This window comes from Malaclemys terrapin, chromosome 9 (assembly GCF_027887155.1).
Source record: "Malaclemys terrapin pileata isolate rMalTer1 chromosome 9, rMalTer1.hap1, whole genome shotgun sequence".
Taxonomy (NCBI): Eukaryota; Metazoa; Chordata; order Testudines; family Emydidae; genus Malaclemys; species Malaclemys terrapin.
The window spans coordinates 46847183-46861586 of NC_071513.1; the positions used below are offsets into that span (position 1 = coordinate 46847183).

Consider the following 14404-nt stretch of genomic DNA (forward strand, 5'->3'; position numbering starts at 1 on the left):
TTTAACCGCTCTTTTACTCTATTGTTTAGCCATGGTGGCTTTTTTTTTTTTTTTTTTTTTTTTTGATTCTCATACTTTTTTGTTTATTTGAGGTATACATTTACTTTGAACTTCTATTATGGTGTTTTTAAAGTTTCCATGCAGCTTGCAAGCATTTCACTCTTGTGACTGTTCCTTTTATTTTCCATTTAATTAGCTTCCTCACTGTTTTGTAGTTCCCCTTTTTGAAGTTAAATGCTATTGTGGTAGGTTTTTTGGTATTTCCCCCCTATGTGGATGACTCCTTCTCGCATCCCCCTACTCGCTGCTGCTGGAGTGAGGGGTTTCAGTGCAGATGTAGCCTTAGGAAACCATGACACCATGGGGGTGGGATTTTCAATGGGGTCTAAAGGAAATGGGTGCCTGATTCCTTTAGGTCTCTTTGAGACTCTCACTTGAGGAGGTCATGCCTAGCACATGTCCCAAACACAATTCACTTCCAGAAGATGGGCCCCATGTCTCATACTTGCTCATGGAAGTGCTGTGAAAACCTGGCAGGGGAAGGTAAAGTGCTTGATGCTTTCATCTCCTGTTTCTGATGTGAGTCAGGAAGGACCCCTTTGGGTAGCCCCCTTTCCCTGCCTTCAAGATCTCGTATGCCAGAAAAATTACACTGTGGTGCGATATGTTCTTCAGATGAATCAGCTAATCCCAGATTTCAGAATGAAATGAGGCCTGGTATCAATGCATGTGGAGATCAGTGGAAAAGGGCATTCCAACCACATAGCCAGGTGCCAATTGTACATCTGTGAACAAAGGGCTTTCAGAGAGAAAGGGGCAGACAGAGCAGAAGAGAAAGCCAGAGAGCAGGATGATGAATCAATTAATATAGCATCTTCGGAATGCCCCTGTTCCTAAGGCTAAGATGGTGTTTTCACCCAAAGCCCCTACAGAGGGTTACAGAGAAGGAATGCGCTTTTGTCACCTCAAATATTGGGGAAGACTCATGCATCAGTCAGCAAACTCTCATTAAAACAAGGGAATCAACAAAACGTAGGACAGCCAGGATTTTTCTTTCTCCCCTGTTCTCTGATACCATTTCTACCCTGCCCCCTTCTTCCACAGGGCCTTCTTGGATTTTCCCCCACCAGCCTGGTGTTGACAGGTATCTCCTTACTATGCTCCAGGGCTTACAATCTATCAAAGTTCATATTGCATATAGCATGGGTGAAATCTGACATCAGTGGAGCAAGGATTTCATCCATGGAGCTAATCTGGAGTGCAACCTCAGAAACAGATCAGATAGTTAGCAAAAGATGATAACAGAACCCATTACTCTAACCCCAAAATAACCGCAAAATTCTGGAGCAGGGAAGGGAATAAAAACCAACCAACTGTTGTTATAAAACAGTTATTGAAACAACTATCTTTTCACAGGTGATGGCAACACATAAAGCAGGTTCTGAAAAGCAAGTGGCTCCCTTTCCCCATAGGGAAACCCCCAATTTTCCTAGTATATTTCTCATACATTTGCTGCAGCATATTATAGCTTTGTGTAATGTATGCAAAACTGGACTGATCTTGCGTGACGCAGAAGACAGAGCATGAAAGAGAGACATTTCCATAATAAATTAGTGTTCTAAGAAAGAGATACTTACAATGTACATTCAATGTTTCCAGCTTCATGTCAGATATATACATATACTAGAGAGAAAGTCACCCCCTTAGTTTGTCTGTCACTAAAGCTGTATGAGAAATGTGAGTCGATCAGGTCTCAGGAACCACTCAGAGCCTTTCCCTTATTTTTGCTTTGTGTGGGTTTCACATACCTTATGTTTTCCTTAAGTTTCAGGTTCAGATGGACCCACAAACTCACACTAAAACTCAGACAAAACCATAGGCCTCCGCTGGTTTCTATTGCAGGTGGGCCTGAACCAAAAGGCTGTATCTAAATTCACAGGTCAAACTATCTCTATTGGTCACTTAGCCAAGTCCAATCGCCTGGGGCAGTGAACTTCCAACTGCGGGGCTGCTGTTCAGAGGTGAAGGTTCATGGAGCTAGGGTTTTGGTTTCAGCCTAATTCCAGAGTCTGATCTTACTGGTTTTATGTATATAACACTTCAGTGGAGTCAATCTTGATTCACACCACTACAAGTGAGTCCAGAATCAGACCCCCTGCACGTGGATAAACATATGGGAAATCTCCCTGTACACTAATGTCTTCTTTCCAGCTCCAGCATCATTAGCTACAGGACAAGCACTTGAGGGCGTAATTCATAGCTATAGAAAGTCGTGATCTTAGTGTCATCAGTCTTTGGGTACGGCTCCCCACTGGGGTCATCGCTAAGCTCTGTGTGCTCTGGGAGGCCATGCTGCTCTTGGCTCACAGGTAGGTACTCATGCTGTTCTACATCACTCTGACCCAACCTTGACAAGTCTGCTTTGCTGTCCTTCATTGTCTTATCGGCAGTGTGACTGTACAAGTGCCTGGGAAAAGGAGCAAGGTAGTTTTGTGTTTCTTCATTGACCTGCAGTTTCACAGAGCTGAGAGGAATATCAACCCAGTCCATGGGTGGCCACCCTCTACTCTTGCCATCAGTGTTCTTTTTAAGGTCCCTGAGGCTGCAGGTTGGTGGTGAAACACTGCAGGTTTCTGATACTGGAGATGAGCACTTGCAATAAACCTGGAGGTGCAGAGGAATTTGAATCTCTGAGCAAGGCCGGTAGTCCCTGTCACTCATATAACCATCTCTGGCCAGTGCTGCTGACACTGGAGGTAGCTGCTCAGAAAACACCAACTGGCCCATGGGAAGCTGGGCCTCCAGAGCTGTCCTGTAGTTCCCTTCACCTGCATATCCATCCTTCATCTGTCCTGCTGATGACAAGGGGGCTTCAGAGTCTACAGTTCCAGCAAACTCCAGCTGGCCCGAGGAACTGGAAGAGACCACGTTTTCACAGTAGCCTGGACTAAACCCATTAGCACAGTAACCTGCCTCCTTCCAGGCCTGGCAGTCTTCCGGAAGTAGCTGGATTTGGAGTCTTTCTTGCTCCACTGGGGAGTTACCACTGGAGGCAAGCCCAGCCACTGAGATCAGCGTGATAGAGGCACCCTCGAGGTCATGGGCAAGTGATTTGTTCCAGAGGTTCACATTTAGCTCTTCATTCAGAATAGCCTGCCAAAAATGAACAACAAATCAATACAAAGCAATAACAGAGACTCACATATGATGGCAATGAGCACCACAGACATGTGCTTCAACACATGAATAAACTACAGTATCTCCAACTGTGGAGAACTGCACCCCGAAGCCCCACAACCGTGAGGAACTGCCCAGTGAAATCATAAACCACAAGAGAAACCTTCTGGAGTGGTTTGTTTGCTAAAGTGAGTCTCTCATGGTTGACACCAGTAACAGCCACAGCAATTCATTCCCATTCCCCTGTTCCTAGTTACTACACATGTATCAGTTTCAGCTGAAACGACTCTACTTTCCAGCATAAACTTATGACTGCAACAATAACTTCCAGTACATAAACTGGCAGGGAATAGGAAAACAATCTGACACTACCCTCTGTAAAGGACTGTCTCAAAATGAGACACGAGTGAAACTGTCTCCCTGCCTAGTCATTTATACCACTCTCGTCACTAACATATCGTAAGAACGGCCATACTGGGTCAGACCAATGGTCCATCTAGCCCTGTGTCCTGTCTTCTGACAGTGGCCAGTGCCAGGTGCTTCAGAGGGAATGTTCAGAACAGGGCAATTATTGAGTGATCCATCCCTGTCATCCAGCATGGGTGCAGTTTGAGGAGGGGGTATTGCCCCCCCCCGCCCCCAACTGCAAGCCTCGGGGCAGAATTTGCCCCCCACGCCAGGCCCTGTTGTCCTAGCTGGAGCTGCCCCCTCCCCCGCAATATAGACATCAAACTACACCTATGTCCAGTTCCAGCAGTCAGAGGCTAAGACACACAAAGAGCATGGGTTTTTTAAATTTAACTATATATGGAAATATACCTATCTCCTAGAACTGGAAGGGACCCTGAAAGGTCATCAAGTCCAGCCCCCTGCCTTCACTAGCAGGACCAAGTACTGATTTTGCCCCAGATCCCTAAGTGGCCCCCTCAAGTATTGAACTCACAACTTTAGCATGCCAATGCTCAAACCACTGAGCTATCCCTCCCCCCATCATCTCTACCCATCATGGCTAATAGCCACTGATGAATCTATCCTCCATGAACTTACTAATTCTATTTTTGAACCCCATTATAATCTTGGCCTTCACAATATCCCCTGGCAATAAGTTCCACAGGGTTGACTGTGCGTTGTGAAGAAGTACTTCCTTTTGTTTGTTATAAACCTGCTGCCTATTAGTTTCGTTGGGTGACCCCTGCTTCTTGTGTTATGTGAAGGGGTGAATAACACTTCCTTATTCACTTTCTCCACACCAGTCATGATTTTATAGATCTCTATCATATCCCCCCTTAGTCATCTCTTCTCTGAGCTGAAAAGTACCAGTCTTACTAATCTCTCCTCATATGGAAGCTGTTCCATACCCCTAATCATTTTTGTTGCCATTCTCTCTACCTTTTCCAATTCTAATTTTTTTTTTTTTTTTAAGAAGGGGCAACCAGAACTGCATACAGTATTCGAGGTATAGGCGTACCATGGATTTATATAGCGGCATTATAATAGTTTCTGTCTTATTATCTACCCCTTTCTTAATGGTTCCTAACATTCTGTTTGCTTTTTTGACTGCCGCTGCACATTGGGCAGATGTTTTCAGAGAACTATCCACAATGACTCCAAGATCTCCTTCTTGAGTGGTAACAGCTAATTTAGAGCCCATCATTTTGTATGTATAGTTGGGATTATGTTTTCCATTGTGGATGTTTTCCAATGAACAAATGGATATAAACTGGCCATCAGAAAGTATAGACTTGAAATTTGACAAAGATTTCTAACCATCAGAGGAGTGAAGTTCTGGAACAGCCTTCTAAGGGGAGCAGTGGGGGTAAAAGACATACAGTAACTCCTCACTTAACGTTGTAGTTATGTTCCTGAAAAATGCGACTTTAAGCAAAACGATGTTAAGCAAATCCAATTTCCCCATAAGAATTAATGTAAATGAGGGGGTTAGGTTCCAGGGAAAAATTTTTCACCAGACAAAAGACTATATCATATATATATACACACACACACACAGTATAAGTTTTAAACAAACAATTTAATACTGGTACACAGTGATGATGATTGTGACGCTTGGTTGAGGTGGAGGAGTCAGAGCATGGGATATTTCCCTTACTGCTAAATGATGAACTAATAATTGGCTGAGCCCTCAAGGGTTAACTCTCACTCTACAAGGCAGCAGGAATGGAGGGATGGGGTATGTGTGAGAGAGAGATATGCGCATTTCCCCTTTAAGTGCACTGCCTTGTTAATTAGATCAGCTTGCTGAGACCAGCTGCTGCAAGCTCCCTCTGTCCTGAGCCCTGGTGTGTCCCCCCTGCTTTATGGAAGATGGGGTAAGCGGGGTGCAGGAGCAGGGGGGAGGGGGAAACCCTGACATTAGCTCCCCACTTTCTTCCCTCTCCCCTGCACAGCAAGCAGGAGTCTCAGGGAGCAGCTCCAAGGCAGAGGGCAGGAGCAGCACATGGCAGTGGGGGGAGGGCAGCTGCAATTGCTAGCCTGCTGGGTGGCTGCAGCAGAGGGAACTTAGGGGAGCAGGGAGCTGATATGGGGGTTGCCGGTCCACCCTGGTTCCAAGACCCCACCAGCTAGCTAGAATGGGCTGCTCTTCCTGCAAGCAGTAGACAAAGCAGGCGGCTGCCAAACGATGTTAGAAGGGAGCATTGCACAACTTTAAATGAGCATGTTCCCTAATTGATCAGCAACGAAACAACGTTAACTGGGACAACTTTAAGTGAGGAGTTACTGTATCTGGCTTCAAGACTAACCTTGATAAGTTTATTTTTGGCAATTAATTGATCTGACTATTAGCGGTAAATATGCCCAATGGCCTGTGATGGGATGTTAGATGGGGTGGGATCTGAATTACTTCAGAGAATTCTTTCCTGGGTGTCTGGCTGGTGAGTCTTGCCCACATGCTCAGGGTTTAGCTGATCGCCATATTTGGGGTCGGGAAGGAATTTTCCTCCAGGGTAGATTGGCAGAGGCCCTGGGGTTTTTTTGCCTTCTTCTGCAGCGTGGGGCACGGATCACTTGCTAGAGGATTCGCACCTTGAAAACTTTAAACCATGATTTGAGGACTTCAATGACTCAGACATAGGTTAGGGGTTTGTTGTGGGAGTGGGTGGGTGAGATTCTGCGGCCTGCATTGTGCAGGAGGTCAGACTAGATATTCATAATGGTCCCTTCTGACCTTAAAGTCTATGACTCTATGACTCTATGATTACTTTGCATTTATCAACATTGAATGTCATCTGCCATTTTGTTGGCCATGGTGAGTGATAAACAAAAGCAATAGTATTTTTCAATTCACTTCATACAAGTACTGTAGTGCAATCTCTACCATACAATTTACAAATGTTTAACGTAAGTAGTTAGCACTAGGGCTGTCAACTAATCACAGATAATTCAACCAATTAACTCAGAACAAATTAATCCAATTAAAAATTAATTGTGATTAATCACAATTTTAATCACACTGTTAAACAATAATAGAATACCAATTGAAATTTAGTATAAATATTTTTGGATGGTTTTCTACATTTTGAAATATATTGATTTCAATTACAGCACAGAATACAGTGCTCACTTTATATAATTATTTTTATTACAAATTTTTGCACTGTAAAAAAACCAAAAGATAGTGCAACCTTCAAACCAAAGCATGAAGAGGCATACAAATGTTTAGCATATCTGGCACGTAAATACCTTGCAATGCCAGCTGCAACAGTGCCATGCGAACACCTGTTTTCACTTTCAGGTGACATTGTAAATAAGTATCAGGCAGCATTACCTCCCGTAAATGTAAACAAACTTGTTTGTTTTAGTGATTGTCTGAACAAGAAGTAGGACTGAGTGGACTTGTAGGCTTTAAAGTTTTAGACTGTTTTGTTTTTGAGTGCAGTTATGTAACAAAAAAATCTAGATTTGTAAATTGCACTTTCATGATAAAGAGATTGCACTACAGTACTTGCATGAGGTGAATTGAAAAAATAGTATTTCTTTTGTTTATCTTTTTACAGTGAAAATATTTGTAATCAAGAATAATAATACAAAGTGAGCACTGTACACTTTGTATTCTGTGTTGCAATTGAAATCAATATATATTTGAAAATGTAGAAAAAACATCCAAAATATTTATAATACATTTCAGTTGGTATTTTATTATTATTTAACAGTGTGATTAAAACTGTGATTAATCGTGATTAACTTTTTTATATGAGTTAATTTGTTTTGAGTTAATCGCTTGAGTTAACTGCGATTAATTGACAGCCCTACTTAGAAAATATCTCAGCTCCACCCTCTTTGTTATTCTCCATTCTTCCCCTCTTGTCTCATTCCCGAAACTCCCTCCAGTGCTCTCCGTTAGGTATTTCATTCACTCAACGATTCCCTAGTCAATCACTGTTCATCCCTACCAAACATATCCGTGTGAATTCACAGCCCAGCAGAGCGACCCAAGAGCTGCCAGTTCCAGAACAGGAGGCATGCTCTGTAAGAATTACAGGGCTTGGGATGTCCAGCCAGTGCACAGCCTAGCTGCTGCATGGCCTCGGCAGTGTAACAATACAGTGCCATTTACTGACGCTTGACAGGAGTTGTTGCTCACTCACCAGTGTTTTGGGGAAGGGCATTTTCGAGATGCTTGAATACATGTAGAGCTTGAGGAAATAGAAGCAAACGGCGCTCAGCAGAAGCAGCATGAGGAGGGCAACCAGAACAAGAACAAGGTCCCAGAGGAAATCTGAAAAGAATTAAGAACAGTTCAAGCGGGGGGAGGGAGAAATGCTCACACTGAGCCACCTTTCGGGGCCTGATCACTCGGACTGCTACACGCCACATGGGTGTCATACCAAGCAGTGTGAGTTACCCCCGTCACTTACACCAAAGGAGGTGCTACTCTGCGCCCCCTCATTAGCCAGCTGGGGCGTGGTCACTGACTGAAAGGGTGCCCTTGCTGCACCATGGGCTGTAGAGAATGAGGGGAGAGGGAGAACTGCACTCCCCCTGCTCCTCATTATTTTAACACTGGACTTGTACTCGTCCACTGATGTACAGGTTTTCTGAGCAGATGTAGCAAAGTGTGCCTCCTACCCCATCTCCAATGAGGGCCACTGGTCCAAAGCAGCTCTAGTGGCTGAGCCACTGGCAAATCCTTCATGATAGCTGTGCTCCTCTTGGAGCCTGCAAGTCACTCTTGCATCATGCAGACTTTGCTCTCCTTTGCTAGAGGATGGTGTGGACTGCACCCTCAGCAAGTTTGCAGATGACACTAAACTGGGAGGAGTGGTAAATATGCTGAAGGGTAGGGATAGGATACAGAGAGACCTAGACAAATTAGAGGATTGGGCCAAAAGAAATCTGATGAGGTTCAACAAGGACAAGTGCAGAGTCCTACATTTAGGACGGAAGAATCCCATGCACTGCTACAGACTAGGGATAGAATGGCTAGGCAGCAGTTCTGCAGAGAAGGACCTAGGGGTTACAGTGGACCAGAAGCTGGATATGAGTCGACAGTGTGCCCTTGTTGCCAAGAAGGCTAATGGCATTTTGGGCTGTATAAGTATGGGCATTGCCAGCAGATCAAGGGACGTGATCATTCCCCTCTATTCGACATTGGAGAGGCCTCATCTGGAGTACTGTGTCCAGTTTTGGGCCCCACACTACAAGAAGGATGTGGAAAAATTGGAAAGAGTCCTGTGGAGGGCAACAAAAATGATTAGGGACCTGGAGCACATGTCTTATGAGGAGAGGCTGAGGGAACTGGGATTGTTTAGTCTGCAGAAGAGAAGAATGAGGCGGGATTTGATAGCTGCTTTCAACTACCTGAAAGGGGGTTCCAAAGAGGATGGATCTAGACTGTTCTCAGTGGTACCAGATGACAGAACAAGGAGTAATGGTCTCAAGTTGTAGTGGGGGAGGTTTAGGTTGGATATTAGGAAAAACTTTTTCACTAGGAGGGTGGTGAAGCACTGGAATGGGTTACCTAGGGAGGTGGTGGATTCTCCTTCCTCAGAGGTTTTTAAGGTCAGGCTTGACAAAATCCTGGCTGGGATGATTTAGTTGGGGATTGGTCCTGCTTTGAGCAGAGGGTTGGACTAGATGACATCCTCAGGTCCCTTCCAACCCTGAAATTCTATTATTCTATTTGTTCTCCTACCGGAACATGCCCACAGCTGGGTCTTGTTCAATGGCCAGACATGCTACAGGGTGGGTGGGAGGACGTTAGCACCTGAGTGCTATTTGCAATCCAGGTAAGAGGGGCACAACATGCCATCTGTAGTTAACTCTTTATCATCTCTAAATGGCTACCCTCAGAAACAACATGGTTTGGAATGCTTAGCAAACCTCCAGCCATGTTACATTGTGGGAGCATAGGCGTGCGCACGGGGTGTGCCGGGTGTGCCCAGGCACACCCTAATGCAGGGGTGGGCAAATGGCCCCACTCTCCCAGCATGGCAAGCTGCGGGGTCTGCGCTCCCAGGCCGCAGCGTGTGGCCGAGCACAGCAAGTCGCCGGCCCCTCCCCTGCATTGACCCCTCCCCTGGAGCCATGCCGCCGTACGCACAGTGCTGTGGGGGCCGGGACTGCGCGTTCCCGTGGGACAGTGTTTGGCTCCGCGGGGAGGCAGACATGCTCCCCGCCCATCTGGAGCCATGCCGCCGCACACGCAGCATTCTGAGGGGCAGGGCTGCCCGCTCCTGCGGGGCAGCGTGTCTGGCTCTGCGCGAAGCCAAACATGTTGCTAGGAGCCTCATGGTAAGGGGTCCAGGGCCGGGGGGGGGGGGTTGGATAAGGGGGGGCAGTCAGGGGACAGGGAGCAGGGTGGATTGGATAGTGGGTGGGGTCCCAGGGAGGTGGTTAGGGGTGGGGGGTCTCTGGAGGGGGCAGTCAGGGAGCATGGGAGGGTTGGATGGGGCATGGGAGTCCCGGGGTTTGTCAGGGGGCAGGGGGTGGATAGGGGTCAGGACAGGGAGCAAGGAGGGTCCTGGGGGGGCAGTTAGGGTGGGAGGTCTCTGGAGGGGGTGGTCAGGGGACAAGGAGCTGGGGGGGGTTGGATGAGTTGGGAGTTCTGGGGGGCGGCCTGTCAGGAGGCAGGGGTGTGGAGAGGGGTTGGGGCAGGCAGGGAGCAGGGCGGGTTGTATGGGTCGGGAGTTCTGGGGTCCTGTCAGGGGGCGGGGAGTGGTTGGATGGGGCGAGGGAGTCCTGGGGGTCTGTCTGGGGGCGAGGGTGTGGATAAGGGTCATGGCAGTCAGGGGACAGATAGGGCATAGAGTCCTAGGGGGGCACTCAGGGGACAAGAAGCAGGGAGGCTTAGATAGGGGGTGGGGTCCTGGGGGGCAGTTAGGGGTAGGGGTCCCAGGAGGGGGTAGTCAGGGGACAAGGAGCAGGGGGGAAGTCAGGGGGTGGGAAGTAGGAGGGAGAGGATGGGGGCAGGGTGGGGGCGGGCTCCCTGGGTGCACACCCTAATGAAATGTGCTGCGCATACCTATGCGTGGGAGCAATGACTCTCTATGCTCATGGGGCTCTGCAGATTCAACAAATTCAATCACACAGCCTATCAGGTCACCATCCTCTCACAGACAGGGCCGGCTCCAGGCACCAGCCGAGCAAGCTGGTGCTTGGGGCGACAGATTGAACGAGGTGGCATTCGGCCCAATCCTTGGGTGGCATGGCTGCTTTTTTTTTGTTTGGTTGGGTTTTTTTTGTTCCACTCCGGCCGCCCTGTAGGGGGTGGCAGCGTGGAGGACTGGAGCGCATTGCAGCAAGCCTGGCAGAGCAGTCCTCGACCTTCCCTCCGCGGAGCCCTCCCGGCAGGCGGTGCGGCACGGTGGGAGGGACCGCGTGGTAGCGCCCCCCTGTAGCCCTGGCCACCCCCCTTCTCTCTCTCTCTCCCACCCGCTCCCTCTCCCTCCCCTCCGCTAGCCGGTTCCCCCTGCACCCGCGCTCCGGCCGCACCGCAGGTATTTTTTTGCTTTGCCGTTCTGGCCGCCCCATTTTTTTTTTTTTTTTGCTTGGGGCGGCCAAAAAGCCAGAGCCGGCCCTGCTCACAGACTCAATTCTCCGTCTCTGTTGTACTTGATGGCCATGGCCCTGACCAATCAATCCATCCCCAGATCTAAACCAGAAGTCTGAACAGGGAATACAGCAGTGGCACTGCCCTGGAGCTGTCTTACCTGCTGGACTGTCTGGAGTCTTGATACATTGCACAGACACCTTGCTTTGCTGTCTGACCACACGGGCTGTGACACAATAATCGGTATTTGGTTTCAGATACTCAAATGTGTGCGAAGTTATCTTGCCCTCTGGCTGAAAGGACACCTTAAGGAGAGACAGAGACATTGCCATGATAGCACCTGCCTAACAACTGCATCATGGAGCAAAAATTCACTCATGTTACCTTCATGACATAGGAGCTGGAGAAGGGATATGCCACTGCTTCCAGGAGTCACTTGAGGTAAGTGCCGCTCAGACCCTGCACCCCCTGAGCCTCTCCCCATGCCCCAACCCCCTGCCCCAGCCCTGATCCCCCTCCCGCTCTCCAAACCCCTTGATCCCAGCCCAGAGCACCCTCCTGCACCCCAAACTCCTCATCCACAGCCCCACCCCAGAGCCAACAACCCCATCCAGAACCTGCACCCTTACCCCAGCCCTAATCCCCCTTCTGCCCTCCGAACTCCTCGGTCCCAGCCCAGAGCACCCTCTTACACCCCAAACTCCTCACCCCAGCCCCACCCCAGAGCCCGCACCACCTCCCACACCCCAACCCCAATTTTGTGAGCATTCAAAGCCCGCCATATAATTTCTAGTCCCTGATGCGGCCCTCAGGCCAAAAAGTTTGCCCACCCCTGGTCTAAAACCTCCCCAATGGATCATTCCGCAATAACATGGCTGTGGGATCAGTTTCTTCCTTTGAAGAAATAGGTAGTGGCTGATTTATGCATGTTAATATCCCATGTGCATTTTTATCTTAGCTAATGTAATTTCAGTCATTTTTCTTATTGATGAACACAGTAGCCCAATGTCTAATGCTTTCTGGAACGTTGTTGAGCTGTTAGTTTCAGTATCTTGTAGCAAGGAATCCGATGTGTTCATTATGCAAAAAGAACATTTATTTATGTCAGTTTGAAACTTGCTGCCTTTTCATTCCACTTAGTGTCCCCTTTGCATTAGGAGAAAGAGAAAATAGAAGTGTCTGATTTACCAGTCCCTCACATTCATTACTTTATATATCTCTGTCACACCCTCTCTTCCTCAACTCTTCTCTGACTTAACTACTCTTGCTCTGTCAGTCTCTCTTCATTGCCTTTCTCTGGATCTTTCCTGACTCTGCATTTTGCTCTCTGCAGCTACCTGTCAGCTAGTTCCAGTGCAGATTATGTTACCCCATCACTCAGGGGTCTTTAATCACCTCTAATAAGTACTTTCCATACCTAATCCATAGTTCTGTCCACATTTCTGTTCTTGATGTCTTTACACATGCCATTTAATGGCTTCTGAGCATTCCAGTCTCTCTGCCCTTCACTTACAAGAGTTCCCTCTCCATCTCCTGATTAGGGATGGGTGAACTAGTTTGGAAAAATAAGAAACCACCCCTATCCTCAAGCTTTTGCTAGAACCCAGTTCTAGAAACAAACTCAATCCCTTTTGAAATGTCCACAAGAGTAGTTTCTTGCCCATCTCCAAACATCTGCGTCCCAGAACCAGAGGTACCAAACCACCACCAGGAAGGGTGCCAGCTGGGATCAGAAGTTGAAGGACCAGTAAGCCTGATTCCATAAGATTTCCAACCCAATGTTGCTGACTCAGGAAGCTCAAATAAGCATCCAAACTTTGACATTCTTCTATCCAAAACAAACCCAACCCCTGCCCCCTGTGAGGTTCACCCAGCATAATATCTGAAATCACCCACCACTCTGCCCATCCTCACATCACACAGAAGTGTGTAACCTCCTCTTCTCCTCCCAACACACTGTGAATGTTGTTGCTTACATTGTTGATGTGAACACCCTTTTCGGAAAGGCTGATCCGGTACTTCCAGTTCAGTAGCACTTTCTGGACTGACTTGTAAGTGCCATTTCTCCTGCGATAAGGGGTGAGTGGCATGGACAGAATTACGGTCAGATTCTCATTCACCAGCATAAGAGTCAGGATCGGGGGACCCACAATCGCTGTGAAAATCAAAGAGAAAAGGCACAACTGTCAGGCTACTTATTTTCTTAGAACTAATCACCTTCTTTTTTTGTAGATTCCTGTCTAGAGTTTGGTAACTTCATCCTCTCTCATGGTAGGTCTGGCAGTAGTGCTGTCCGGTGGTGACATATGCCACGTCTGGAAGCTACAGAAACTATTGCAAATTTTCAGTTGACTACCACCCATTAAAACAACAAGAAGTCCGGTGGCACCTTAAAGACTAACAGATTTATTTGGGCATAAGCTTTCGTGGGTAAAAAACCTCACTTCTTCCCATTAGCACCTGTTTCCTGTCAACCTGCTCTGTGCTTCTCAGATTACACTCATCTCAGGCCTCATTAAGCCTACTGCTGCCTCTAGGCAGCCTGAAAGTCCAAGGAATTTAAGTGTCCAAGGAATTTTTGAATATTCCACTGGAACTCTGTAGCTCAGTGGTCACCAAGTAGTCCTAGAGGATCTCCCAGTTGATCGCGATCTCCGGCAGTGCAGTGGGGCTGCCACTAAGGCAGACGCTCTGCCTATCCTGGCCCTATGCTGCTCCCAGAAGTGGCCGCACCCCAACCCCCAGCCCTGAGCCCCCTCCTGGAGCCAGCATCCCATACTCCCTCCTGCACCTGAATCCCCTCCTACACCCCAAGTCCCACCCTGAGCCCCCTCCCAGAGCCAGCACCCTGTACCCCCTCCTGCATCCCAACCCCCAGCATCGAGCCCCCTCCTGGAGCCAGCACCCCATACCCCCTCCTGCACCCTAACATTCTGCAACAGCCCGGATCCCCTCCTGAACCCAAACTCCCTCCTAGAGCTTGCACCCCTCACCCCCTCCTGTACCCCAGCCCCCTGCCCCAACTCAGCCCAGAGCCCCCTCCCACACTGCAAACCCCTCGGCCCCTGCCCAGAGCCCACACCCCCTCCCAAACCGCAACCCCTTACCCCAGCCCGGTGAAAGTGAGTGAGGGTGGAGTAGAGCAAGCGACAGAGTGAGGGGGGGATGGAGTGAGCAAGGCGGGGCTTTGGGGAAGGGGAAGGGCCTTGGGAAAGGGGT

The 14404-nt window shown here is 48.2% G+C and overlaps 1 protein-coding gene across 2 annotated transcripts in view; it reads right to left on the reverse strand.

Annotated features, from left to right (window-relative positions):
• Positions 1 to 654: 654 nt before the first annotated feature.
• The window catches only part of LOC128843306 (interleukin-20 receptor subunit alpha-like), a 34942-nt gene continuing 21192 nt past the window's right edge, over positions 655 to 14404 (reverse strand). For both annotated transcript variants that reach the window (XM_054040061.1, XM_054040062.1), the window contains exons 5-8: positions 13162 to 13340; positions 11346 to 11490; positions 7782 to 7912; positions 655 to 3153 (exon numbers count right to left, since the gene is read on the reverse strand). In XM_054040061.1, the coding sequence (XP_053896036.1) occupies positions 2227 to 3153; positions 7782 to 7912; positions 11346 to 11490; positions 13162 to 13340 (1382 nt within the window). In that variant the 3' untranslated portion in view covers positions 655 to 2226. The remainder of the gene's footprint in view (positions 3154 to 7781; positions 7913 to 11345; positions 11491 to 13161; positions 13341 to 14404) is intronic.